The following is a 26,143-nucleotide window of genomic DNA, read 5'->3' on the forward strand; positions in this document are numbered from 1 at the left end:
TCCCCGTGTTTGCTGTTGATGAGAAATGCAATCGCCGCATTTCATTGGTATGAAAACAATTCAAAGTCCATATTTTATACACTTTATTTATTCATATAATAATGAATTATTATATCTTGTATTAAATTATGTGCTTTGACAACATTCATGCATCTCAATACAATTATTAATGCAATACAGTAATTAAATTTACTTTCGCTAGATATGTATATGTAAAATTCTTGAAAGTTCATCTCGGATAAAGTCGAATATAAGTGTTATAAGGTATGTATATATCATGAAGAGTATGCTAGAAGAATAGTTTCATTTTCCTTTCAATGCCGTTTATTTAAGGATTCTATTTAAGCAAAAATTTTCTCATGTCTTACTAGAAAAATTGTTTGATAAGGTGCACGTGGTAATGCCTATTAAAAAGTTCATAAATCTCTTCAGGACGGTCAAGTGAGTGTCAAGTAAAACGAATGTTATCAATTTATAGATAGTAAAGCAATCATGAAAGCCAATTTTTCTTGTTCCCCTGAAAAATTCTCTTTCATATCACAAAATCATTCCTCCATCACAGTACTTATTTTTTCGAAGAGTATTTCACTGTGTTGCAGGGATATTTTTTCCACAAACCTCATGCTTGATCTTACAAGGAGATTTCAATAACAAAAAGTAATTATAAATTGTTCCAAAATTCTATCAAAAAGGCGATTTTAGAAAAAATATAATGTATAGTAAATTTTTCCGTCATTTTCTGTTCTTTATCATCTTCTTTTTAAAGATCTAAAAATGGCACTTTTAGGTTTATCTCTCTTGTTTCTTTCTTCATCGTGTAAGTTTTTTAAAATATTTAATTCTCAAATTGAAATTGTCAAGTGTCAAGGTACTTTTTCCTTTTGAAATTCTTCATGTCTTTCATTGTGTTTCCTTCTGCATTCTATATTTAATCTCTATCTCTTTACCCAAAAAGGTGCAATATTATTTTTTTTCGTTTTATTCGGGTATGAATATGCAATATTTTTCCTTATTGGCAAGAATATTTCCTAATATGTTATGTATATTCATGAAAATTTACAATAATCTCTTTCTAATATAAGTAAAAATTGTGTGTCTAAATCAATGGCAGGCAACTGGTAACTTATAAAGAGAAATAATTTATTATAAAATGATTTTTAGGGACTAGGGTTTTTTTGTCTACTCTCGGTAACCATAAAAATGTTCCCTTAAATATTCTACTTCTACTCTTATTAAATTACTTTTGCACTTACTTTTTACTTTATTCATAGGGTGAACAAATTGACAACTATTTTTGCAATGTTTCTATTTTTTCCTTTCTATATAAGAAAACACATTACATGTAAGTGTGCTTGCAGACGAATTTTTTTTCCATGACAATTTTTTCATTTTATCTTTCTTGTAATTAAATCTTCATTTAGTATGTATAATAGTGTACAATAATAAACCATAAAATGTGATGAAAAGAAAGTCAAACAGATATTTTTTCTTCTCTCAAATTGCAACTTAAATAGTAAATCTACATTTTGTACCGGTCACAGTATAATCACTAACATTTACTTAATCTAAATTATCTTCGCAATTATTCCTTAAGAAATTTGTATACGCAAAAATTCAAAATATCATTCAATGAGTATTGACAATTCCGAATAAGTATATAAAAAAATCACAATAGGTTTAAGTTTACTGAAAAAAAGGTCTTTTTAATCTCACGTATAAAATGTTTCTATACAAATCTACAAAAATTAAATAAACTCAAGAGCAATCCACACTTCACCGAGTGAAGAATCTTGACCTATAAGAAATGTCTGTTCTGTCTTTTTTCGTAATCAGAAGAAGCACATCTTATTTAAGGTAACGATAAAAGATGTCACATTCTAAATGTCTTTATCTCTTGTCTTTTATCTGGTTCACAAAGAAAACTATATCATAAAGTATCCCTTATATAAAATACATATATGTTGGGAAGATAACATATGCAAGCTATATTTAAAGTAGAGTATACACATTTTACGTACATCTTAGAAGGGCAGAGTGGCCACAAACATGTTCTCAATGAGTGGTGGTGCGGGCACCAAATCCTCCAGCTTCAAGTAGAATATTCGCTGGAGTCCCTGCACACTCAGGGAACGCAGCTCGGGTAATTTGCCCAAGAGTCGGCTGAAATAGTGCGGTTTCCGCTGTGCCTCGGCATTGTATGTCACATGATCACGCAAACTCGAAATGATCTTCATCTGCAACTGCTCAACCTTCTTCGGCTCCTTCAATCCATGACGTTCTAGTGGTTTCGAGGGTGAAAATAGAGTGCACAATAAGTCAATCATCTGATGACAAGTGAGGCAATTTGGGCAGTTTTTGGTGAAGGTGATTATTTGTCAAAAATGTCAAATTACGTGAAGGGTATAAGAATAATACAATGGACACGTAATTTCTCACGAATTTGCATTGAATTCAAATACATAAATGTGGAATATTTATTTTCCAATTATGAATTGATAGCTTGTCTTTCAAATGTGCGTAGAATGCTTTTCATGAACAGTTTTCAACTGATAGTAATGGATTCTCCTTTCATGAGCCTTGAGATCATATCATTAAGAATTGTACTTGCTCAAGAGGCGGAAAGATACCCCAAAGAATCCAATGGCAATTTCCTGGTATGGACAAAGTGAAAGAGTGGACTTACCAGTAACGAGTGTGAGAGCGCAGAGACAGGCGAAAGCAGAGATGTCGATTTCGAGAGCATGAAGACTCTTGCTGAACTCGAGGATGGCATTGAGCCAGTCACCAAAGGAACGTTGACACTGCATCTTATGGAGCACCACACCACTGCAGAAGGTCATCTTCGTGTCGTCAATGCGAGCCCTGTACGAAAGTCTCAGCACGAAGAGCTCCAGCGATGCGGACTGAAAGAGGAGCTCCTGGTCCTCCGGGCAGAGATCACTGAATCCAGGTAACTTGTCGGCAAAGTGCTTGATCACGTCCACCGATGTGGTGAGGAGAGTGTAGAACTGTTGTACTTTGTCCGCCTCCGAAAGAACCGGCTCCGTCGGTGTTGGCTCGCGATATTGCGAATAGTCTAGACTGGCCAGGTCCGGCGTGGTGTCCACGTGAGCGCGCACCATAGCCGTGATCATGGACACAGGCGGGCTCGGCGGGGACTCCTGCGGGGACTTGGGCTTCGAGGGCAGCCGCCCGCGACGCCCCTTGAGACTGTCTGTGCGTACCACTTCCTTCACCATGCCCACGGCCAGACACTTCTGGAAGCGGCAGAACTGGCAGCGATTGCGTCGCCGCTTATCCACCGGGCACGCCTTGTCCGCCAGACACACGTACTTGGAGCCCTTCTGCACGGTGCGCTTGAAGAAGCCCTTGCAGCCCTCACAGGTGCGAACGCCGTAGTGCTGGCACGCTGCCGTGTCTCCGCAAACGGCGCACAATTGAGAAGGACTCTGCGGCGTGGGCTGCACAACGCCCCGGCTGAGTCCCGGGTCGTTGTTGTTAGCCGCCGCTGGGTTGTTGTTGTTGATGCAGCCGGGAGAGCTGGAGGCGGAACTGGAGGCGCTGGTCAGGAAGCCTTTGGGCAGCTGCACGCGCGGAGGTTTGGGGCTCTCGCTGCTCGACGTGGACTCGGAGCGCTGTAGGGGCAGAGAGGCACGTCTCTGGCTGGTGGTGGACACATGGAGCTCCGACACAGTGGGAAAAGGTGGCAACGAGTAGCGCTCTTGGGTGCTGGGCGTGTATTGCTGTGGAGACAGACAGATAATTATTGCCGGCTGAGCAATCATTTTCTCCCGGTGTCCTTTAGATAATTGCTCCCGAGCTTTGATACACTCGTTTTTCTTTTCATTAGATTTCTTTTTACTTTTTCTTTCTTTTCTCATTCCTATTTCTTTCTCATCATTACAATGCGACACTACATGAGTTAAAGAACTCTCATTTGTACGAAATTTTGTGATAGATAATGGATTTTGTGAGTGTTAAATGCCAAGTTGGTAAATATTCAAATTCTTTTAAACTGAAACTGGATTTTCGTGTAAGTGTTTTAAATATGCATAATAAATAAATTATGTATACGGAAGGCCGAGTCGTTATTTAGGGAAAATTTGATTAATCGCTCATATGAAAACCATTAACATACTAGTTTACATACTAATTATGAAATTACACAAGTCTTCCAGGTTTTTCGAGATACAAGCCAAATTCGAAATGAAATTTTATATTGTTTGATGAGCCACATGATATTTTCGAGATCGTAGGCGTGATGATTTTCTATAACAAACATATATTCCGTTTCGCGAAAATTCGTGAAAGAGTTAAAACAAGTGTTTAAAAACACAATATTTTCTTGAACTCATCTAGAATTTATGTAATTACTAGCATTTATTTGTTTCAATATACTTTGTTATCAGTAACCAGAACTGCCGGAAGAAATTTCAATTTAATGACACACCTAATATACAAAATGACCAAATAATAAGTCTTATTAATATTCGTTTTTTTTAGTTTATAAAATTAATATAGAAAAACATGTCTCTCGTGCAACGCACTTTCCGTCGGCCTCTATCGCCGTCGAGTAAAGAATGAAGTATTGAAAATGCGCACTCACCATAGGATGTTGCTCGAAGGACTGCTGCTGGTAGAATCCTCCAGAACCCTGTGGCATGTACTGCGGAGGATGCTGCTGTCCAGCCGCTGCAGTGTGCTGTCCGTGGAAATCATAATGTCCTTGGTGATGGATTGTGGTGGAGGAACTGGCAAAAGGATTCTGATGGCCATGCTGATAAGCCACCACACCAGCATGATAAGGTGAGGCGACGTTGAAGGTGTCTTCGTCCATCTTGAGCCCAAAGCTAGCCAACTGACTGTACTTGATAGAGTAGGTCTCTTGGAAACTCGGCAGCGGGGAATCAGGCGCCGTGGGAGTTGTGGACAGTGAGGCTTGTGGCTGGCGGGATTGGAGTGAGTGCAGGGATATGGCGGGATCACTGCTGGAGCGAAGAGTCAGTGGTCCGAGGTCGGTAGGTCTGTCTAGAGCTTCTTGCGCCTGATCAGATGGCGACAGAAGAACGTTGGTCTCCTCCTTTTGGAAGAGAGGTACAAGAGTAGTTGGAAGGCTCTCCACAGAGCCTCCGAAGTGGCTTGAGTGACTACTGAGCCCAACTAGGGTGTCACTGGACGAGTTCGAGTGTTGCAATTGGTCAGCAAAGGGAGTGTCACTGACGCGCTCTTGAGACGTCGATGCGAGAATCTGACCAGCAAAAGAGGATGCAGATGTAGACGGATATAGGACGTCCGACAGAGGGTCGAGATCACTTGCACCAATATCGAAATGCACAGACTCTGGCTGAATCTGCTGGTGATATTGCTGAGATGGGTACTGCTGATTAGATGACAAAAGATCAAACGAAGAAAGAGAACTAAAGGTGCTCTGCAAGGAAATCCAATAGATATGGGGACTCATTAATGATGTATGCGATATCGAAAATAGGCATGGAGGAAAGTGATACGAGCGCAAGTCAATATTTTATTATTTATAGATTAATTTTCTACCATATACAGTCCACCCCTATTTTAAGTGACTTTTCCGATGGTAGATAATCAAATGGGCGGGATTACGTGCAAGTGCCATGTTTGAAAGAAGAAATTGGTTGGCAAGCGCTTGCGCTTCCCAACCCATTTTTACCAGCAAAACAACATTCATTGGTGACAAAAGTTTTACATTCATTGAATATAATTTTTATTACATGTCACAACGAATCTCCACCCTTTACTATTCACAAGCATGACACTGTTGAGAGTGTTTCGTGCACTCATCATCATATCAGGGGAGATTTCGAGATGATAATAATCACCCTTTTTAGAAGTTTAAAGTCAATTCACTTATTCATCGTTAATTAACACTTCGTCACGGTCTTAATCGATCTTGTCGCGAGATTGCGAACCCCTGAAGAGAGAAACAGATGCACTTCCCATTAGCAGTAAATCATTTTCCCATTTCATTGCCCCACAAGCGTGGATGTTTGTGTACAGGTATCGTATTTGCTGTCTTAGAGATGGAATAAAATAAAATGTCGTGATTTTTACCTGTTGAGATTGCAATAGCAGCATAGTTGATGCGGCAATTCCTTCGCCGGTGCTTCCCGTCCCAGCACTTGCCGCAGCTACTGAAGTGGCAGTGCCGCTGTCCCCTTGACTGGATTCTGGACTGACGATGCCCTGTTGTGCTACGATCGCCGACAACAGTGAAGGTGCACCTAAACAACCACCGAACAAGAAAGCACAGTGTTATAGTATATCTGCAGCATTCCTGCACAGAACTTATCACAGCATATTAGTACCACAAGTAAACATATTCCAATCAACACCAATGGCACCAAATATTTAAAGCACTCTTGTCACAGGCTGGATGAGGAATGAGGTCCTGCTCAGGGTTCTCAATCTTTATATACGATCTGCCGTAGGTGCGCGCCAGAATCAATTATGTGAGGGGATGGTGGGCGAATGTTGATGATATTGTAGTGAAATGGGGTGGTGATGTTCTGGATTCCCCGCAGAGCCATAAAATCAGTGATATTTAGCAAGTTTGCAATATGATTATGATTTTTCTCCCTTCCTCGTGTCCCTCAATTGAGCCTGTCCTCTTTACTCCGACATATTTTGTTCAAATTCACGCGCGGAACAAGGCGCAGAACACAAGAGTGAGTGTTTCACTATACTGATTATCAATTCCCAAGTACTAAAATTTATTGCCCGTGACCAATTTGAGCTTTCCCCACAGCACTTCATAATAAAATCTCCGTTCTAATATTGGATGATGAAATATTTCTATTGATTATCCTTAACTTTTTTCATCCAGACATTCAGTCATTTTCTGACGGTTACTTTAGGCTTTGCCGATTCTTTTTTTGCAAAAGGGTGGAATACAAAATAATAAACAATCCTGTCCCACGACTGACGCCAATTTGTAAACAGAAATTCCTGGTTGGGTCTTTATAATATTTTGTACCACCGCGGTAATACCATGTTAATTACATTTCCAAATTAAAGACAGTGCATAATTAATTAATTAAGCGCGACAAAACAGAAAAAGTTGTCTGTACAAAGTGAATAGTACTTAAAACAGGTCCACGATAATCAGAAATATGATCTTGAAAATTCCACCACAGAGCAATTCTGAATAAATTGTCGTCAGATTTTGTTACCATGAGGCAATTACAGTTTCTACTTCTTTTATATTTCACGCCTCGCATTTATGGCACTTTTATATCTATATGTCTCGATCTACCTTCACTTCTTTAAAATCTCTTCTTATCTATGACTTTACGCTTATTGTGTTCTCGGGGTTGTTTGTGGAAAATTTCCATAGGTAATGATGTCGGATCATACTTTTTCCATGTTCATCTCGAACATATTCCGCGCGGTGGTGATATAAAAGCAAATGATTGCATCGCCATAAAATGAAATACAAAAAATTTTGAAATAACAAGTCAAAAAGGAACTAGTGGTCGTCCTCCGATTCGTTTGCGACGATGTGGTCAATAAAAACTGGGTGTGGTGAGCAATTTTTGAGCACTTCACTATATAATGATAATTTAGGTGAGCATGTATACGTGCGTATACATATTAATTCGCAATAAATTATTTTGGAAAGTAATGAGTAAGTCGAGAGGAGAGAAAAACACATATCTGGTAATTTGACTCTGTGATGAACCAATGCAACTCTTTTGTGAATTTTATGTCACACTTCAATGCAAGTACATTTCATGTAATGTTGTCAAGCATGATAAGGCTGCACTTTTTCTTTACGAGCATGCCAACATGTCGAGGAGGCGCAAAGGGAGGAGACGACAGAACACAGAAAATAGTGGTGAATATGTAAAATATGTTAAGTGAAAATGAATTAAGGAGCTTACACCACCCTTATTGCATATTGTGCAGTGAAAAGAATTAATACAGACACCGAAACAGTTTATGGCAACAAAATAAGCATTCAGCGAACATAAAGCAAAGTACAAGGAGTCGGTGATGATATTCCCATATGTCTTGTCTCTCAATTTTATCACGGTGTAAATCCATGCAGCACACAATACATTAGTCTTATGGGAGGTGAAAGTCCATTACATATGGGAGTTTAAATCTCCACAAAAAAGCCTCGTGAAGAATCTCTTCTTGTGACCACACCAACAAAAATAGCTTTACACCACAGCTAGAGTGTCTAACATCCCGCACTAAACACGCCTCACTCTGCTCATGTAGCAATTACTATTGTAAGCCCCACAACTCTCACATCCAATTAGCTAGACAAGAAATTTCGCCACTTGGATGGAATTTTAAACAAGGAAGATTCATTCAATATGTCTTTTTCCTCCACATGAAATTATCCCCGTTTTATCATACCAACTGCTGTGCTTCCTTCTCGTCAGATCAGACTCTCTTTGCGACTCTCTGACCATTGCACGCCGCACGACGGAGAAGAGTTTATAGATTGAGGACCGCGGTGTGAGCTTTCGGATTCTGATTCGTGTGAGAAACATGAAAAGGTTTTGAGTGTCGCCTCCTCTTTGGTGTCGCACACTGTGTAAAGCTTTAACAAGATGTTCCATCCATATACTACCGGAATTAATTAGTTCTCAATTATAGCAAACACTTGCGGTGAAACCACATCAAAGGAACTCAAATAAAATACCGTCAATATTTCGAAATTCCAATTCTGCTTTCATCAACTTTTTCTTCTTCTCGCACCCTCTTCCTCCTCTCATTGTGTCTCTCCTCATTCCACAGATATACTCCCATTCTATTCCACCATTATATCGTCATTTCGCTATTTCCTAATTGTTTCACGTGCTTTCTTGCAAACCACAAATACTATTTTTCAGCAAAATATAGAGAAAAGCACTCTTCACTGTCCGTATTATGTACTTGTATACACATATCACACATTTGCCTTCCGGCAATATTCGATTATACGATTCATTTGTGTGAAATTACATATTAAACAATTATTAATCTTCTTTTTCTTCTCTTCCAGTCTTTCTCTCTGATTCGTTCTTTTATTCCTTCGCCAGACGCAATATTGCCTATGTACATATTGCATGCACATATACGCTTTACCACACCACATCTTTTGCATTTTCATCGTTATCTCTTTCTCTGATTATTTATTGTACATATTTGTCGGCTTGCGTGAAGTGACGATGCCATCATCATCAATCCATCTATCCATTTATTTAATCTTCTGACACTTATTAGATCTCCATGAGCATTGCATGATGTGAGGAAGCTGACTGCATGGTTTTTTTTTCATACTGGTCAGCTTTGTTATGTAAAGTCACATTGTGAGAAATTGCACCAGAAATGTGTATGAATTATACTCAAAAACCATAAGTTTTGGCAGAGAAAAAACCACCAAACTCTAATGTGATTATAAATATTTTCTTCGTCAATGGAAGTCATTCATCTTCTATCACTGAGTCTTTTTTGTACATAAACGGCATCACAATAAAATCGTAATTGATTTCCTTTTTTGAAGTATCGAAATCAGTAAGTTGAGAGAAGTTGATTAGAAAAGCGGCAAGAGACATCAATATCAAAGCGACAAACCCGCCGCACGCTGAAAAAATGTTTGCACGCACATTTTTGCTTCTCCTTTACTTCTATATGTTATGTAGGTATGACTGTATAAAATATGTCATTTCTCTTCACTTACTAACACTTTAATCAATTGCAATTTTATGATAATGCGTATTTGCTTAATTGTTTGAAATTCATGAATATAATATCAAGTACTGCATATTTTTACTATTGATCTAAACAGTTTTCATCCACAAAAGATGTTCATTACATCTGTTCAGCAACATTAGGTACGATTTCTTACGTATTTCTCACAGTATATTGCGAGATTTCGAATCTCATTGAGTAGCGCAAATCGTGATGCGATATTCGTTATATTAGATAGAATGTCGAACTAGTTGTGAAATTAATTTTTATTAGCGAACCTTAAGAAAAGTCGCACCTAAAAATTTTGAGCGTTACTATAGGTATTCTCTTCTTTTCACATGTATTTTCAATTATATTTTTTCGCTTCACCATCACTGACACCTCAATTTCTTTGAATCCCAAACAAAATAATAACATTCAACAATATCATGTACGCGGTGCTCTCCTAAGGCAGACAACAATGATCGATCTCACGAGGATTAGCCGCTCTTACACGTCGCCCAGAAGATAAGATCAAATGGCATATTATAGGAAAGACATTGCACAAGATTTTCTTCTCTCACTCTCTGGCGGCGGTGTAGTCTGAAGGAGGTGGCTACACAGCCAATATGCTGCATATTATGTGTACAAGAATTTATTAAATGTATTTAATTTAAACGGCGTCGAGATTAGCATCTCAATGTGGAACAATATAGCAGAAAGAGGAATTACAAATTTCAATTACCGCCAATAAAAGATGGGCAGAATGAGAGGATAATCGAAAAATTACATATCAATATCTTCATCTTGGCACTCGATCACACTTCCAATACTAAATTCTATGTGAGTCATTTGCTGTCGCCAATTGCAAGCAACTCCAGCTGAATTTCCCGATGGCTCTAGCTGTGCTCCTGCACTTAACAACGCGAATAATGTGTATTTCTGCACATCATTTGTGCATGTCCGTTCAGTGTGTCATGCATAGGATTCTTTAGTGTTGTAATATAGCTGTAGAAAAAAGTCACCCCATATCGTAAATCTATATCGTGTCTTTCGCATAAGTGTGCGGTCATTTAGCAACTTAGTGGCATGATGATGAGCTTTAGAAGTTTATTTAGCATAAAATTATACTTAAATACTTTCCACCCACACGCGGACCATCGAATAACTTTGCATATCATTTTCTTTTCTCTTTCTCACCAAGAGTCACACCTTGAAAATTTACTTTATGAGAAATGGTGAACATGGTAAGGTTCCTCAAAAGAAATCTCCAGTCATATTGTATTATATATTCATATATGACGCTTGATTGAGCGAATCTGATTGCTTTTGAATCAATGGATGATGCTTAAAAGTGTTGAATTAGGTCAGCAGTGCCAAAGATAATGGTCGGAGACTGTTGGTTGGTGGCAAGAAGCAAAATTTTGAAATAATCCTCGTGACATGTGCCTTTTCTGTTATTTTCGGCGATAACAGCCGAAGAAGCCAAGAGTCGGTCGCCATGCCAGTGCTGTGAGATGTTATTACAGTGAGATCGGCATGAACTGTGACGGCGGAATCTGGTTTGGGACACTGCGATCGAATCACGCCCGCAATAAAACAGCACCTCTGCAATTCACGTCGAATCTTCTCAGTTTTCATCGCAGTCATGCTCTAATTCTGTCAGCCAAAATATTTTCCCCCCATAAAATGCATGAATAATACAAGTATTTAATTACATATTTTCAAATCAATAAAGAATAATTACTAAAATTTATCATCGATATCTATATTATTTAGTATGACTGAAGTATGGTAAGTATGAACTTCTTTGCTGTTATTTTGACACGTAAATATGAAGAAATTACCCCGACCGCTCTTTAATTATGATGCCTCGTTTTAAATACAAATGCCCCTTGAGAGGTGCATTCAGGGCTATAATCACCAATGCGCGCGTCTCTTTGTGGGGTGAGGATTTTTATTTATGACTCCCAGCATTGACGCACAAATCATTCTCCAACATCTCAAAATTTGAGGCAGCAGTGAGTGAATTAAATTTCTCCTCAAAACTTTTTATCTCCTACTGAAATAGAGGAATTCTGAGTGGTTCCTTGAAGGCTAAATGAATTATTAACAAAAGTGATTTTCGCTCATCGGATTCACGGTAATACAACCGGTTTCGAATCATACGACTTTGATTGCATAAAATCATAATTTATTGCTGCTTCAAAATCTGTCTACAGCTGAAAAAGAGGAACAAATCTTCAGAGAATCTCTAAAATAGTTTGTGCCATGAGAAAATTTCTTTGGTATGTGTGATTTTTTGCAACAGTACTGGAAAATCAAGGAAATTTAAAACTTGACGCTGTCCAGTTATCGCGCGAAGGCGTGTTACAATTTATAGAAAATTACATAATATCTGAATCTTCAGTTTTTTTCGCACACCATCACCACAAAGAAGAAATCTCAAAATTACAAGTATGACAATTTCATTGGAATATATCATCATAATAAAAAGCAATTTGTTAACTCGCTGATAAATTAGTTTAAAACGTGATTGAATTTTTGAAAGGGCGAAAATAAAGTATGCAACACTGAATTGCACCTTCCAAAATTGAAGGAAAATGAAAAAGTTCACTTTAATTGATCAATTGCGCAAGATCAATAAATAACAATAAATGTGACATTTTTAAAAGCTATTTTAATTTATTTAGACTCTTCATTAAACCAGTTTTTGTTTCAACATCGCGTCGCGAAATATTCCAAAAATTCTTTCAAAGGTGCGAAACTGTCGCCAAGTCTTTCGTTTTCGGCTGTTTCACTAAATATACCATAATTATAGCGTCTTTTTCCCAATCACGCATTCAACAATTTCAGCTCAGTTACTTCAGTGATGAATGTAATTTCTAAACTTCGTGAGCTCCCTTTCACGCATGACGACGATGTGTATTTGAGGGAGGAATATGTTCTTCCTTTGGAAAGAAAAGATGGAAGAATGCTTTTGCCGGCGGGAAAACTGAAGGAAATCCATGCAGGAATGTTGTGTGGGTCGTGCAGTGTATTAACACCTCAAAGTACATGAAATAATAGCTAATATGTTAGTGAAATTATTGCTATTTTCGCATAATTTCACGATATCCATTTGTCACTGGAGGCGCTAAACATATTTTACCCGATGAAATTTAATATTCCTCCTCCATAATAGCATGAGAAAAGTCCATCGTGTAGAAGCAATTGCTCTCGGAAAGAAAGAAGAATCACGACTCCAAATTTCGCCTCAGTATACGTGAAATTTAATATTTTCACCTCTCAATTCTCTATGCGATAACGAAGCACAAATGCAATTATGCTATACATATAATTGTACGTATGTTTTAATTTGTATACTAAAAGCCACGTTTAAGTTACTTTGTGTGCTCTATGCCGAACTTGCGTAAGCTTAACATGCTTTTCTATTGCACTCTTTCCATACAGTGTTAATTCTGAATCATCGCATCTAAGATGTACCATTTCTTAAGCAAAAGACGAGTGATATTTTTCATAACTCCCCATCTAATTCACTATCTTAAATCTCTAAGTTAATGAATTTTAGATAGTTTCATTATCAATGCTCCAAATTATCGTGTTAGTGTAAGCAAGAAAGGGAATAAAAGTGTGTTAAATTGTAAAAGTTTCTATATAAACACGCGATAATTGCTGACCAACAAATATTGGCATACAACAATCGTATGACATATCACCATGAGGAAGAGTTCGTGAAAGATCCGTTAAATAAATCTTATAATTGCTGTGTACACAACACCGGTGATTAAATAATTTTACATATTTACGCATTATTTGTGTTTTATAAAACTTGTACATCTGTTCTGCATATTAAATTGCAAATTTGTACAGACGTTGCCAGCCCGGTATTATCCATGTTTCAATTTACACATATGCATGTAAATGCGGTGACTTCTTGAAATTGTTTATGCATTCAGTGCTTAATTTGCTTGTGGATATGAAGACCTTTTTGGTACTTTTTCTCCGGTCAATGATGAAAATGAGATAAAAAGGAATGAACAGAGGGCTAAAAAGTAATAAAATATTTTGAAGAGTGTTGTCGTTGTCCAAAAAAAATACAAGTTTGTGATACAACAATATTTTAGGTTAAACGAGGAACCCTCTTCAACTCTTCCACACCACGAAGTCTTTCTATGTCACAATCATTAATAACATTGTTGCTGGCCATCACTTATAATTAAATTACCTTTGCAAATACTCTTGAAAGATAGAAGAAGACCCACCGTAGTGAATGGTGGATAGCGCGTCGAAAAAAAGAGTTATCGTGATATGTATGTATATACTTGTATATAGATAATTTGATGCTTGCGCGAGAGTTGAGTGATGCGCGCAGTGCAAATACCTGCTAAGGCCTATGGTAGATGAATGTGCCAAAATAGCCAAAGAAGAAGAGTGAAAGTTGATCTCTAACTCTTTGTATATACGCAAAATACAGGCTCATCTTCGCAAGGTAAAACTGATCAAGAGTGCAAGAACTGTTAAAGAAATGTGCGGTTATTCCCAACAATAAATATATGTTTTTTCGGGTAGTGCAGTGGATGTATTTGTTAGGAGATGCAAAATGTTGGAAGATCAAAAGTATACCTACATTAATAATTGAGCATGATATATAAAAGAGACAATGAAAAGAGGCAATAAAGAGGCTGAAAGATGTAATAAAGTTGTTTTGAGGTGTAAATTGACTGTTGTGCAATAGCATGGATTTTAAATTTAATTTGAATCCTTTTGTGAAGAGCCACGAAATTATCTGAGAGGATAAAACAATGCCAAATACAATTCGTTAAGTGGAATTGGGAAAAAACCCTTCGTGATTTATGAATGTACTACAAAAGCATTTTATATTCTGCACATCTATACCATTCAGCAAGTCACAGACTTTATTATTAAATTACACAAATCGATATCAAATTAATGGAATTACATAAAACAAGTACATAAGGAAAATAGATGACTAGAAAGAGAAACTCTCTGTTTTATGCATTTCTTACAATTGACGGCTGAGAGTGTTTGTATGTTTGGAACATTTGGCGGAGAACAGCATATGTAGTTCCATTGCAATATCTTTTACATAATGTGAATGCACTTTTTTGTGTTCCAGGCAGAATCGTACCTACGACACAAACTTGAAACACGCTCAAGTTACACGATAGACTACCATTTAGATAAATTGTACGCGCAGGAAAACAAAGAATTCCTACCACACATGAGGGAATCGTGCAGAATTCGTGTAAAATAGTTGCAAGTTCATTTGCGCGCGCCGCAAATCAACTCACATGTTCTAATGCTGGGTAAAATCGTGAGAAAATTGCCTCTGATCGATTTCGGACAGATTTAATTTAAGCGGAAACCCTACTTACATTAACTTTAAATAATATGGTGCTTTGTGTGCGCTCTGAAAGCTATATTTCATCACGTATGTACAATATTTTTTATCCCTCCACAGAGTCTTCTATTTCATGTTCACACATATTGAATCTGGGAGTTGAGATATGTAATGCTTCTCGAAATAGTTGAATGAGCAAATGGATTATAAGTATTCTCCCTCAGGGGTAATACATTACTGAGAAAAACTATCAAAAGATTGACAATATAATCTCTACACATTTTGGGCTTCATTTGAGCATGAGACAGAAATGATGACACACCGTGCTCGTACTCCATGTCAATTCACTAATATGTATAGGACACAAAAGATGTTTATATTCAGCGTGAATTTTTGCCATGCTAACCTGTGATGGAGAAAGTTTTCGCCTTCTAATTTGTTTTACGCTAAAAAATTGGTAAACTTTTAAATCTCTCTGTTGACAACAGGTTGCAATCATTTCTAACTTTTTTCAATTATCGCTCCTGGGGAAAGAAAGACAATCAAAAGATAAATAAATATATCCCATATAAAATATGCAATCTCCGTATGCAAGCGGATTGTGGAAAAAAATCTTATCAGCGAGAATGACCAAATGAAAAGTCATCGTTTTCAGACTTTTCGTCTCTAACCTGCTATTATAGAAATTAAAATTTATGAAAATCGGAATATTATGCAAATGGCTGTGGCTATGTATTAAGTATATAAATAAATAAGAAACACTTAAAACAAATTTTAGCCATCATCGTGTAATAGAGTTACGTAACGTGAGAGATAAACTTAAACTTAAATTTTCTGTCAACTATCAACGGAATTACTAAACAACTTTAAGAAATTCCCTATACTACAAGTAAAAATTGCCTTTTTACTACTATATCATCGCCTTTGCAATATTTTAAGTGAGCACCCCTTGATGTGATTTCCAATTTCCGCAAGAATGAGTGAAATCATCCGTGTATTTGTCTCAGCCTGGTCTTCCGAGAAAAAAAGGAAAATATTTATGAAATCGGTGAAGCAAATTGATTGCAATTAATAATCAAATATCACAATGACTTTAGTTGGGCGTATAAACATCGTATTTTGATTGGGACATTGCTGTGACATACTTATGCATATCATGTGAATCATATCTAATTAGTGTTAGTTTAATTGGTTTAGACAATAACCTTATAGCAAAACTAGATCGTGTCCTCTTTTCCATGGTAAGACTAACGAATACGGGAAATATTATTGAATAGCAGATTCATTTCTGATAGTTCTATAAAAGTTTTGCCGTATAATCAATTACTCTGATTCATCCACTGTGGTCCCGATACACACTCGTCCGTATTCTTTCCGAGAGAAGAGTGCTTTGGGATGAAAACAAGGATGAAAACATAAATAGGGTGGAAAATGGAGAAATCAACAGGTGTCTTTACATTCCATTCCCGCCGGTATTGGCGAAGTATGGGCATGTCTATGCGTAGGCCGCTTCACTGAGAGTAAACGAGCAAATTATACTTCCCATCATATACTGACGTCACATCTTATTATGGCAAGTGCTGGCAAAAATATTTTGGTTTCATTCCCTCACTCCATTTCTCTTTGGCAAATCTAAAAAAAAAATCTCCTCTCTCCCAATTTTCATATTTGTCCCTATATTTGGACCTTTCCTCACCAATACAGTACTTTTCAATACGGCGTACACAAAGAAACGGAAATTTTCCCATTATTTCCCTGACGCAACAATTTATTGCCAAAATCAGCCATTTCCAAGGTATCTCTGGATTGCGTCACTCAAAATCTTCCCCAAAAGAAAACTCCATGGCGGCTCGGTCAAAGATCGTAGGCGAGTTCTTCAGTCTTTTCATACTCTTCAAACGGACGAAATGACGTTGTAAATAAAAGTGTGACAAGGCGAGCAATTGAACACAAAATTAAAATAGATCCTCTTCGTCATGAAATATAATTTTCCGAGCACAAACTCGATTTTTTGGGCACGGCTAAGAGCATAATTAATTAGTGAGTAGTCGAAAATGAGTTTCTAATAGCCTGGAATGCAGCAATTCACGGTACGCGTGCATTTAATTTACATGGAAATTAAAAAGAAAGAGATTGTTTTTGCTCTTCGCACAAAAAATTTCTTCATCATCACACGTTTACATAATAGTAATGAAAAATTGTCTTTGATGTGGTAAATCAATATATTACAAATTGAGGCAACATTGAATATTGATTTTTCTATTTATTCTATATATGATTTCTGATAATATCTCACAGGTATAAAATTCAGTTTTATTTCGGTATGATAATGATAGCCCAGCTGTATTTCGTCCACGGTCTCTTTTATTTCTACATTTTATAATACTGGACTATAAGGAAAAAAATCTACGCAAAGCGAGGAGGAGACGATCAATGCAAATAAAGTTGAAAGAGTTTTATAACTTTTTTCCCACATGTCCACAAAAATTAACATACAAATATAACACACACCATTCCACTTTCGATTCCACAATGTGGGGCTTTTGGAAATTGACCAGCCGCACGACCTTCGAATTCAAAATTTACTCACAAGAAACTGTGTCCATGTGTATTTTTTCTGATTTTTCATTGTGTGTTTAATTATTGAACTCTTCTTGTGTATTATTGGCCCCAGAAAAGTGAGCAAAAAACACACCAAGCACTTCATTTGGCTAATAAAATACACATAGTATATAATATTTATGCACATACAGTTACGAAAAGATAAGTAGAACCTGTAATCATAGGGAAATTTGTTTCTCTTGGTAGACGATTTTCAGATTTTTCATTGTTTAAATGAATTACAGTGACAGAAAAAAGCAAAATATTGTGTGTGATAGTTAAACAAAAATGCAAAGATAAGTGTTGCTATTCGAAATGGTTTTACTGTACACATATACAATACATGTAAAACATACCGCACTAAATACTGCTAAAAAAGTGGCGAAAGCCAATCATATGACGGTGTGGGAAACATCGAAAAAGCACAAAATAAAACTGAGATATTCAAGGATAACAATTCCACTTAATCACAGATTCACATGACGGTGCATTCTTCCATAAATAATGGCGATTCTTTCATCATTTTCTAAGTAATATGTAGAATGTCTCGTTACAGTTATGGAGATGTTGTCTGCAACTCTAAATATCCAAACTAATGAATACTAGAGAGACCATTGTAAGTTATACGATCATAATCGAAGCATAATGAAGAGTCAATACAATGCGAATACTCAAGAAGAGAAAACACATTCTATGTGAAAATGTAGCGAATAAAGAGCTTTCAGAGGTTGAGCATTTTTGCAAGTTATACAGTCAATGAGTGAAATATTGGAGAACCTTGATAATCGTTAATTTACAAAGGGACCTTTACGACCGCTAATATTGGAATTTCTTCTCAACATTTCATTGATGTGTTAAAAACGCATTCACAACTTCTTGCCTTGGGAGTCTCTCTAGGAGATGGCAATATGCTGGTATAATATAGGCAAAAACTACGAACTCAAACATGTTTTCTTCGTGCCATCAAATGGTAATCAATAAAAATTTTTGCTTGATCAACTTTAGTAAGTCACTATATTTTATTGGACATCAAACGACGATCACCTCCAAGAAACCATCACAATGTTGGTTCTTTTTTCGCTGTAACACGTCAAAGACCACTTTCCATTTCTACTTCTAAACATGCTACCTGAACACAGACAAGTATTCAAGTATTTGCTGTTTTATTCTTAATAGTATGAATAAATATTGTCTTCAGTTTTAGATAACTCAACAACATATTAAATATAACACTGAAAATTAGTTTCTCTACCCCAAAATAGATACATATAATATTGATATGCAATTTGTATGTAGAAGAGGCATGTTGTGTTTTCATAACGAGTAAATATATCTCGTCACAGTTTGGATGTGAATTTCAGCCAGAACGAGCTTTCAACTCCTTTTTATATTAAATTAATAACCCCACATAGAACAGAAACATAATTTCATACTCACAGTGCTGTGTATTTATATGTAATGCTATGTAGATAGAACTGACAAACAGACGGGCGAAAATGATCAAAAATAAAATGGTGAATGAATTTATTTATAGGCATCAGGTAATTTGCAAATTGCACGCCAAAGACCGAACACAGGGTGAAAAAAGGGACAAGAGAAGCAGAAGAAAGCATGAAGAAGGTGAAGAAAATAAAAATAAATTTTTAAAAAAAAGGTGAAGTAGATATGACGTAAGCAGATGGTTTGGATAGATGGTTCCATCAAACCCCAATTTAAATGATCTTTTAGTAGCATGGCAAGCGTATACATTTTTCGCAGGATTATATTGGCAAAAGCCGGGAAAAATTTCCGCTCATATGTGAAATAAAACAAGAACATATTGCATAGATATTTTATCATATGTGAATGCTCATTAAAATACATGTGCACATCACTACAAAAATTCTGAAGACACTATTGCAAAATATATATTATATACCATTTTATTATGAAGATTGACCTCCTTTTGGGATGTGAAACACATAGAGAGATGGTATTGATTTCTTCAGCGAGCAAAAATCTTGTTTAGCATATTAATTTATCGCAAGGAATTAGTCAATCTATTACTATAAATTATTACTGCATGTAAGACTTTATACAGATGTTTGGAGGAAAGGAGATATTTTTTTCCATACTGCATTGTAATGATTTTCGTCAATTTCATGAGCACCTTTCTGACTATTCATAATGTGGGGAATTCCGTAATGGATAGTAAGTGAATTTTATGCAATCGCGATGTGAGATTTTTTGTTTGACACTCAAGTACCTTTCAGTGAATTGTCAATTGATGTATAGGAAATTATGTGTAATTTTGAAGTAATGTGATTATGATAATTTCTCCACAAAGCCTCTCTCATCAAAGCGTATATTGATTTGGCACACTCACGTTACATGCCATCGCAGAATGCCCAATAATGCACGAGAGCGAAAGAAAATATCTTTGTTGTACTTAATTATATTAATTCATCCTCACTTGGGCCGTCGTCAGTCTGTTTTTCCCGCATAAAGACGCACACGCAAAAATCAGTTGAAAGCCCCGACTAAATTTGTACGGTCGGAAATAGTCCAAGACGCCCGATGGGGTTGAGGCTCGAAAGCCCACCTTTCGATACAATTGTGTATGGTTGCTTACGTCATCTACTTCAGTGGAATCGATTTGCGTCTAAAAAAAGCATGTGCGGTTGTCCCCATCGAGAATATGAATACTATATTCCTCGTGACGTCATTTGACCGCATGGAATAGCGCACATTTATCGCCGAAATGCTCTCTCTTCGCGCATCCTCTTCGCACCCCCCGGGCTGTCATGTTACAATTTCATTCATAACATTTCAGACACGATGGCTTCTCAGCCCCCACCCACGCCAATTTACATCATTTCCATTACAGAGCGCCAGAGCTCACACCCTCGTGCGATCTCTTTTCCTCATTATTCAATACTCCACACTTTTCCCCCAATTCAACGCACACAGGGAAAGTGTTTTCACGTTATACATGAGGGAAAACAGGCGCAGCAGCTCTCACCATTTTCAACCCAGAGCTTTCAATGACGTCATTGTTCAGGGTCGATTTATATTCACAAGGTCACAGACTCTCCTATGTGTTCCGTACTCCTTGCGCCGTGTATTCGGGGGCGCTTCAGAAATTGCCCCAAACAGCTGATTTACCCAGATTTCCACCGAGAATTCATCTTCCCACTGCACTGGCCAGGGAAATGGTCGAATTGCCGTGCGGACTGGCAAATTGCACTTCATGTTTAGTAAGTGTTTCAATAAATTTAAACTATTGCAATAATAAATGCTGTACGCAATAAATGAATGTGAAACTGACATGATAAACGCGAAAAGGGAGACACATTTTCTGCCCATCAACCAGTTTAAATTCAAATATATTAAATCCTATGAATATGTACATTAATTGTCTCTCTAATTTCACTCATTTATAAATGTTCTATTTGTGAGCGTTTTTCGTATTGGTTAGAAATATTAATGTGGACAGCATGGCAAATGGTATTAATAGCATGACTCTTTACGTGATTTAAAATTAAAACGATTTTGGCAAATTATTAAAACGTTCTGTGGAGTATTTTCGTTTGAGATGTGATTCGTTGCATTTATTAAAACGAATTATCATTTTCTAATGTGCACTCAATGAAAATACCTCACAAACTGTGTTGACGAGAATGCCTGGGTGGCACATTTCATCATACACCATGGTAATTATTATTTCTGTTAGTGACCCTTTTACTATGCCATAAGGTATATTTAAAATACATATACTATAATTCTCGCATAGTGTTAGTCAAATTGAAGACGGAAAGATGAATTATATTCTACATACACTTCTTATCTTCGTCTCTTTCCTTCTCTTCTTCCAACTCTTCCTCTTCTTCTGCCGCAAAGTTGCTCCGCTGATTGATGCAGTGATGAATATTGCCGAAAACTTCTCCTTCACTACTATTATTGTTTAAATCATCAAATTGGTGCAACACTGAAAAATTACTGTAGCCATTGATCTCAGTGATATTGTTGTTACTGTCTTCATTTTCACTATTCGAGTGCGTCAAGATAAATTGGCTGAAATTGGCGACGGATGGCGGCAGCAAGAAATCCTCGTCCTGCGGTTCCTGCTTCACAACTATCAATGATGCTAAACGCGTTCGCATGTCCGAGGAAGTTTTTTGCTCATTTACACGCGTTCTGTCTATCTCACCTCATCGAGTGTTCCTTTGCTTTTTTCATACATACTTGGCGAAAAGGAGTCAATTTAAACGAGAGATTTCAAATGAATTTTCACAGAATAATGAACTCTCAGCGCACAGAGCTCTTCTTTGTGAGCCGAACAAACAGACTGAGCAATCAACGAGATTGTGTCTTTTCCGTCTCTTCTTCACTTAGATTGGCAGTAGGTGAAATGGTGACTAATAATAATACAACACTTAAGAATGCATTATAACGATAAATACGACAAGCACATTAATTATGTGATTTAGGAGAATTGTAACTGTATAATATGATGCGTGATGTGAAATGGACAAACGATTAACGAATTTAGGCATCACACCTGATGGCGAGGGTCCAGCTGCCTCCTGGTGCTTATCTCTTTTGTCCTCCAGCACGAATTACACTCGCGATACCACCAACAGTTCACTTTGTGTCGAAAACAGTAATCCTCTGCGAGCACTTTTGTGGGTGCAGGAGGCGCGAAACTATTTACACACCGCGCGACGGTGGGATTTACAAAAAAAAAGACTATCACGAATGGCCAAAGACAATGGTAATAGCCCTCCTCGTGCTCTTTCTCTCTTAAAATCCAACTTCACGGAACTCCTGTGACACACACAAATCGGATAATTAATTATACGTGAGTCTCTTGCGGTGATTTGTGACTTTCTTGGCACTGAGAGCCCTCACTGACCAACAGTTGATGCTTCGACGTCGGAATGGGCGCGTTTGGCTCGGAGGAGATTTTCCAAAAAATTGTGCCACCACTTCACACGACAACTCACTTTAATCCTTCTGTCACGGATGATTTATCTCGGGTTTTTTCCTCAGTCCAATATATTGCCACTATTGTCCTTGTTGGGGTGGTCAGTTCACTTTCACTTTTTTCCGTGGTGCGCGCCTCTTGGGCAGCAGAATCTCGCGGCACGATTTGAAGTGGTGTCCAGAAAAAGTCTCACTGTTCGCTTGTCCAAAGATGTTCACTTCACTCAGTATTCGGTGATACAACTTCCTCGAGATTTGCAAATATTTCCATAAATTTTCTATCAAACTCTTTTCCTCAACAGCCACTGTTCGGTTTCACACAGATTGTCCGAAGGTGTTTCAGGATAGTATTACCAATTTGTCCAAAAAACTCAGCGACATTGAGATTCCACCCACTGGGAAGTTGTGTGCAGAAGAAATTGCAGAAGATATGTAAAATTGGTTTGAGTCACTTGTGCACCGTTCAGTTTTGTGGCTTGAGTGTGAGGCTGTGAGGCATGCACTCCTCGAAAATCACCAATTGTTGACGATACAGCGTCCGAGACGCGACTGAGGTTGCCGTATCAAGTACATGGGACTATATTGTTCCTCTCTGCGCCAGCGGTGCTCTTCTACCAGCGCTTCTCAGCGCTCCGCGTGCTCCAAGCCGCCGCCGCTCCGCGCCCCACCGCCCGCCCATCTCGTCACCCGCTCAATCGAGGGCGTCGCGACTCCCCCCATGTGACGTCATTGCTCTCCGGAGTGTTGTTCACCTATGTGCTGCGAGCGAGCACGGTGGTCAACCCACACAGATGCCGCCGCTCACGTTGTGTACCTGTGCGCCCGGAGAGACGGCTGCGGCCGCGGCGCCGCGCGGCGATGTGTTGGTGGAGCCTCTCTGAGAGTGCGCTCTCACTCTCTCGGCGACTGCTTCATTCTGCCTTCCGCACGAAATGCTAGCTAACGTCGCTTGGAGTATAGCGGTATTGTGAGTAAAATTGTCGAGTACCACGGTGATGCGGATACACATAGTGTCGTGTATAGGCGAGTACATGGAAATTCACGCAGCCGCTGACGGAAGATTACTGAATTTTCTCACTGCAAAATGGTAGAGAAGCGACGTCACAATATTTCTATATCAACAGTAACCCCTAGTCACACCGGAAGAGAGACTAGAGAGACAAAAAAAGCCGCACTGCAACGTAGGACGAGGACACATTTTCATACATGTGATATTGGGAAAGGTATCGCGCAAAATATCCAATATAGAGCAACAAATGGTGTGAGACAAGGAAGCTGAAGGCGTATTGTGCAAGATGGAAATTGACGTATTTTTGACCACACCATTCAAGCGCGTTTCCACCCTTTATCAATCAAATTGTTTCCTAATACCGCGACGTACGTCACGCGTCACATTACAATGCCTCAACACACTATATAATTTCACCAGATAGAGCATTAGTGATACAATATCAGGCTCAGGACAAATTCGTGAGCCTTTGAGACAAATAATGCCCATCAATTCAATAGATATCACATCTCTGAGGCTATTTATCACATTCGCAGTTAGAATTTGCAATACTAAATCAGCAAGACTTCTGATTTCCGTCATAACATTGGGAGAGAAAAAAAAGACACTCAGCATTGGCAAATACCTGCATGTTTGGAATGATGGCAAAAAAGAGAAACAAATCCTGACACAAAATACCTGATGGTAAGAAATCATGAATCTCAGCGGGATTTGCAGATATCAAAGAACATCGGGCAAATCGTAAGAAATTGCATGGGGTGAAGCATATTCAAATTCGCATAAGAGATTAGGACATGGAATCAATAGACGAGATCATTGTGCGATTAAGGGGTCCCGACCACTTCCTCGGCTCTTCTGCTGAATTGTCAGCGTGGCAAATTTTATTCTAAATATTCGCCACACATTGAATAGACATTAAGCAAATTTAATACCATGCTGAATATATTTGTACCTTCATTGTATAGGCACTTGTGAGAAAAGGCATACAGCATCGACGACTTTCGCCTTCGGTATTTATGTCATTTTCTTACTCATCTTGTCTCCTTCTTCTTTCATTCTCACAACATTTGCTACACACATATGTATACATTCGTGTGCACTCACAATGCTATGGAGACATCAGATTCTATAGATTTACTCCATTTATATTAAACAATATAGTTCGTTAGCCATCAAATGAGAAGGAAACTGTGGACCTCAATGCGTGCACCTAATTTTATGAATTCAATTAAACCACCAGAGTTGTAAAGTGTATTTTAAGCTTACAGTAATTGCTCGTGAAAAAATCCGTATTTATTGCATAATGGAATATTAACATTTTCGATCCTTTACTATTTCTAATTTTACAAAATTGCACAAAGTCACAGAAATGTCCTGAACTTGTTGAGATTATTTTGGTCAACTAATGAATTCATACTTTTTTTTACTTCTAAACTTTGCAACACATGCAACAATATTTATTGATGTTTTTATCGTAAATGGCCGGGTATGTAGCGTACAAAAGTGTAGCATGCAGTGCAATTAGCATAAATGTAAATAGAAATTCAGAAAGGTCTGGGTCAGTTATGTTCATGCCGGAATGGACTCGAGTGAGACGACTGGAGGAGCACTTTATTACGACATTATTCTTGAATAATGCCGTAATTAGTGACTGTTCGGGCCTTATGACGATTTCATTTCTGTCCTGGTATGAAATGTCGGCAAAATGTGTGTTGAAAGTACATTGAATTCTTCAAGACACTCTGATTGTGATTCGGTATAAGTGCTATGTGTATTATTATTCATGTTTGATTGCACGTGAATTTCCTTAAATTTTTCTGATTTGATTTATTCACCAAATTGTGTGATTAATTGAACAACAATATAGCTAAGTTGTATTCCTAGTTCTCTCTTCACATCAAAACCATCCATTGACCAGAGATGACCAACCTTTCAAATTGAAAGTGTAGTAAGAATTCCCGCGACCAACAGCATTTATGCGGATTGCCTTATGATACACATAAGCATAAATATATGTACATGACGAAAATCCGAAGCAGTAAACGAAATGTTTTCACATCTATACACTTATATATATGCTTCAGTTCAGCCCGAGTTCGTAAGATTGACCATGCATGCTTCGTACAGAAGTGTGTAAGTGATGTATTGTGTGTTATTTGACGGTTATATGAATATTATAAATCAAAAATTTTATAAATTACACCACACATCGGATGACACACAAGTCAGTGAAAGGTGGCCCGAGAATACTGAGCCTATTCATACATGAATACAGATATTTTCAGTTAATGCACAAGTTTGAAAGCAAAAATTTGCTCGTGTGGAATATGGAGGACAGCGATGATGTTTGATAATATTACACAAAGAAGCATTACCACTGAAATGGCCAAAGGTGCCATTTTAGCACCTTTATAACTTCAAGCATCACACTTAATGCTATAGTGTCTCATCAAATTGTTTTCGGCCGTTTTAGTGTTAAGAGGTAAGACAGTAGTCGGCGGATGTGT

The 26,143-nt window shown here is 37.7% G+C and overlaps 1 protein-coding gene across 1 annotated transcript; it reads right to left on the reverse strand.

Annotated features, from left to right (window-relative positions):
* Positions 1–71: 71 nt before the first annotated feature.
* Positions 72–21,838, reverse strand: LOC132262453 (probable nuclear hormone receptor HR38). Its single transcript, XM_059761724.1, has 5 exons — positions 21,480–21,838; positions 6,085–6,254; positions 4,607–5,428; positions 2,684–3,743; positions 72–2,278 (listed from the first exon to the last, which is right to left on the reverse strand). The coding sequence occupies exons 1-5, from the start codon at positions 21,802–21,804 to the stop codon at positions 2,022–2,024; spliced, it is 2,634 nt and encodes an 877-aa protein (XP_059617707.1). The 5' UTR covers positions 21,805–21,838; the 3' UTR covers positions 72–2,021.
* Between the last annotated feature and the right edge of the window lie 4,305 nt (positions 21,839–26,143).

This window comes from Phlebotomus argentipes, unplaced genomic scaffold, assembly GCF_947086385.1.
Source record: "Phlebotomus argentipes unplaced genomic scaffold, Phlebotomus argentipes genome assembly contig_15, whole genome shotgun sequence".
Taxonomy (NCBI): domain Eukaryota; kingdom Metazoa; phylum Arthropoda; class Insecta; order Diptera; family Psychodidae; genus Phlebotomus; species Phlebotomus argentipes.

What these genes read in the sequence shown, in the direction of transcription:
- LOC132262453 (XM_059761724.1), bottom strand. Translation starts at nt 21,804, where the DNA reads ATGCGAACGCGTTTAGCATCATTGATAGTTGTGAAGCAGGAACCGCAG. An exon ending in CCTTCGAGCAACATCCTATG is followed by an intron (nt 3,744 to 4,606) that starts GTGAGTGCGCAT and finishes CTGTCTCCACAG; the next exon opens with CAATACACGCCCAGCACCCA. An exon ending in CGCTCTCACACTCGTTACTG is followed by an intron (nt 2,279 to 2,683) that starts GTAAGTCCACTC and finishes CGAAACCACTAG; the next exon opens with AACGTCATGGATTGAAGGAG.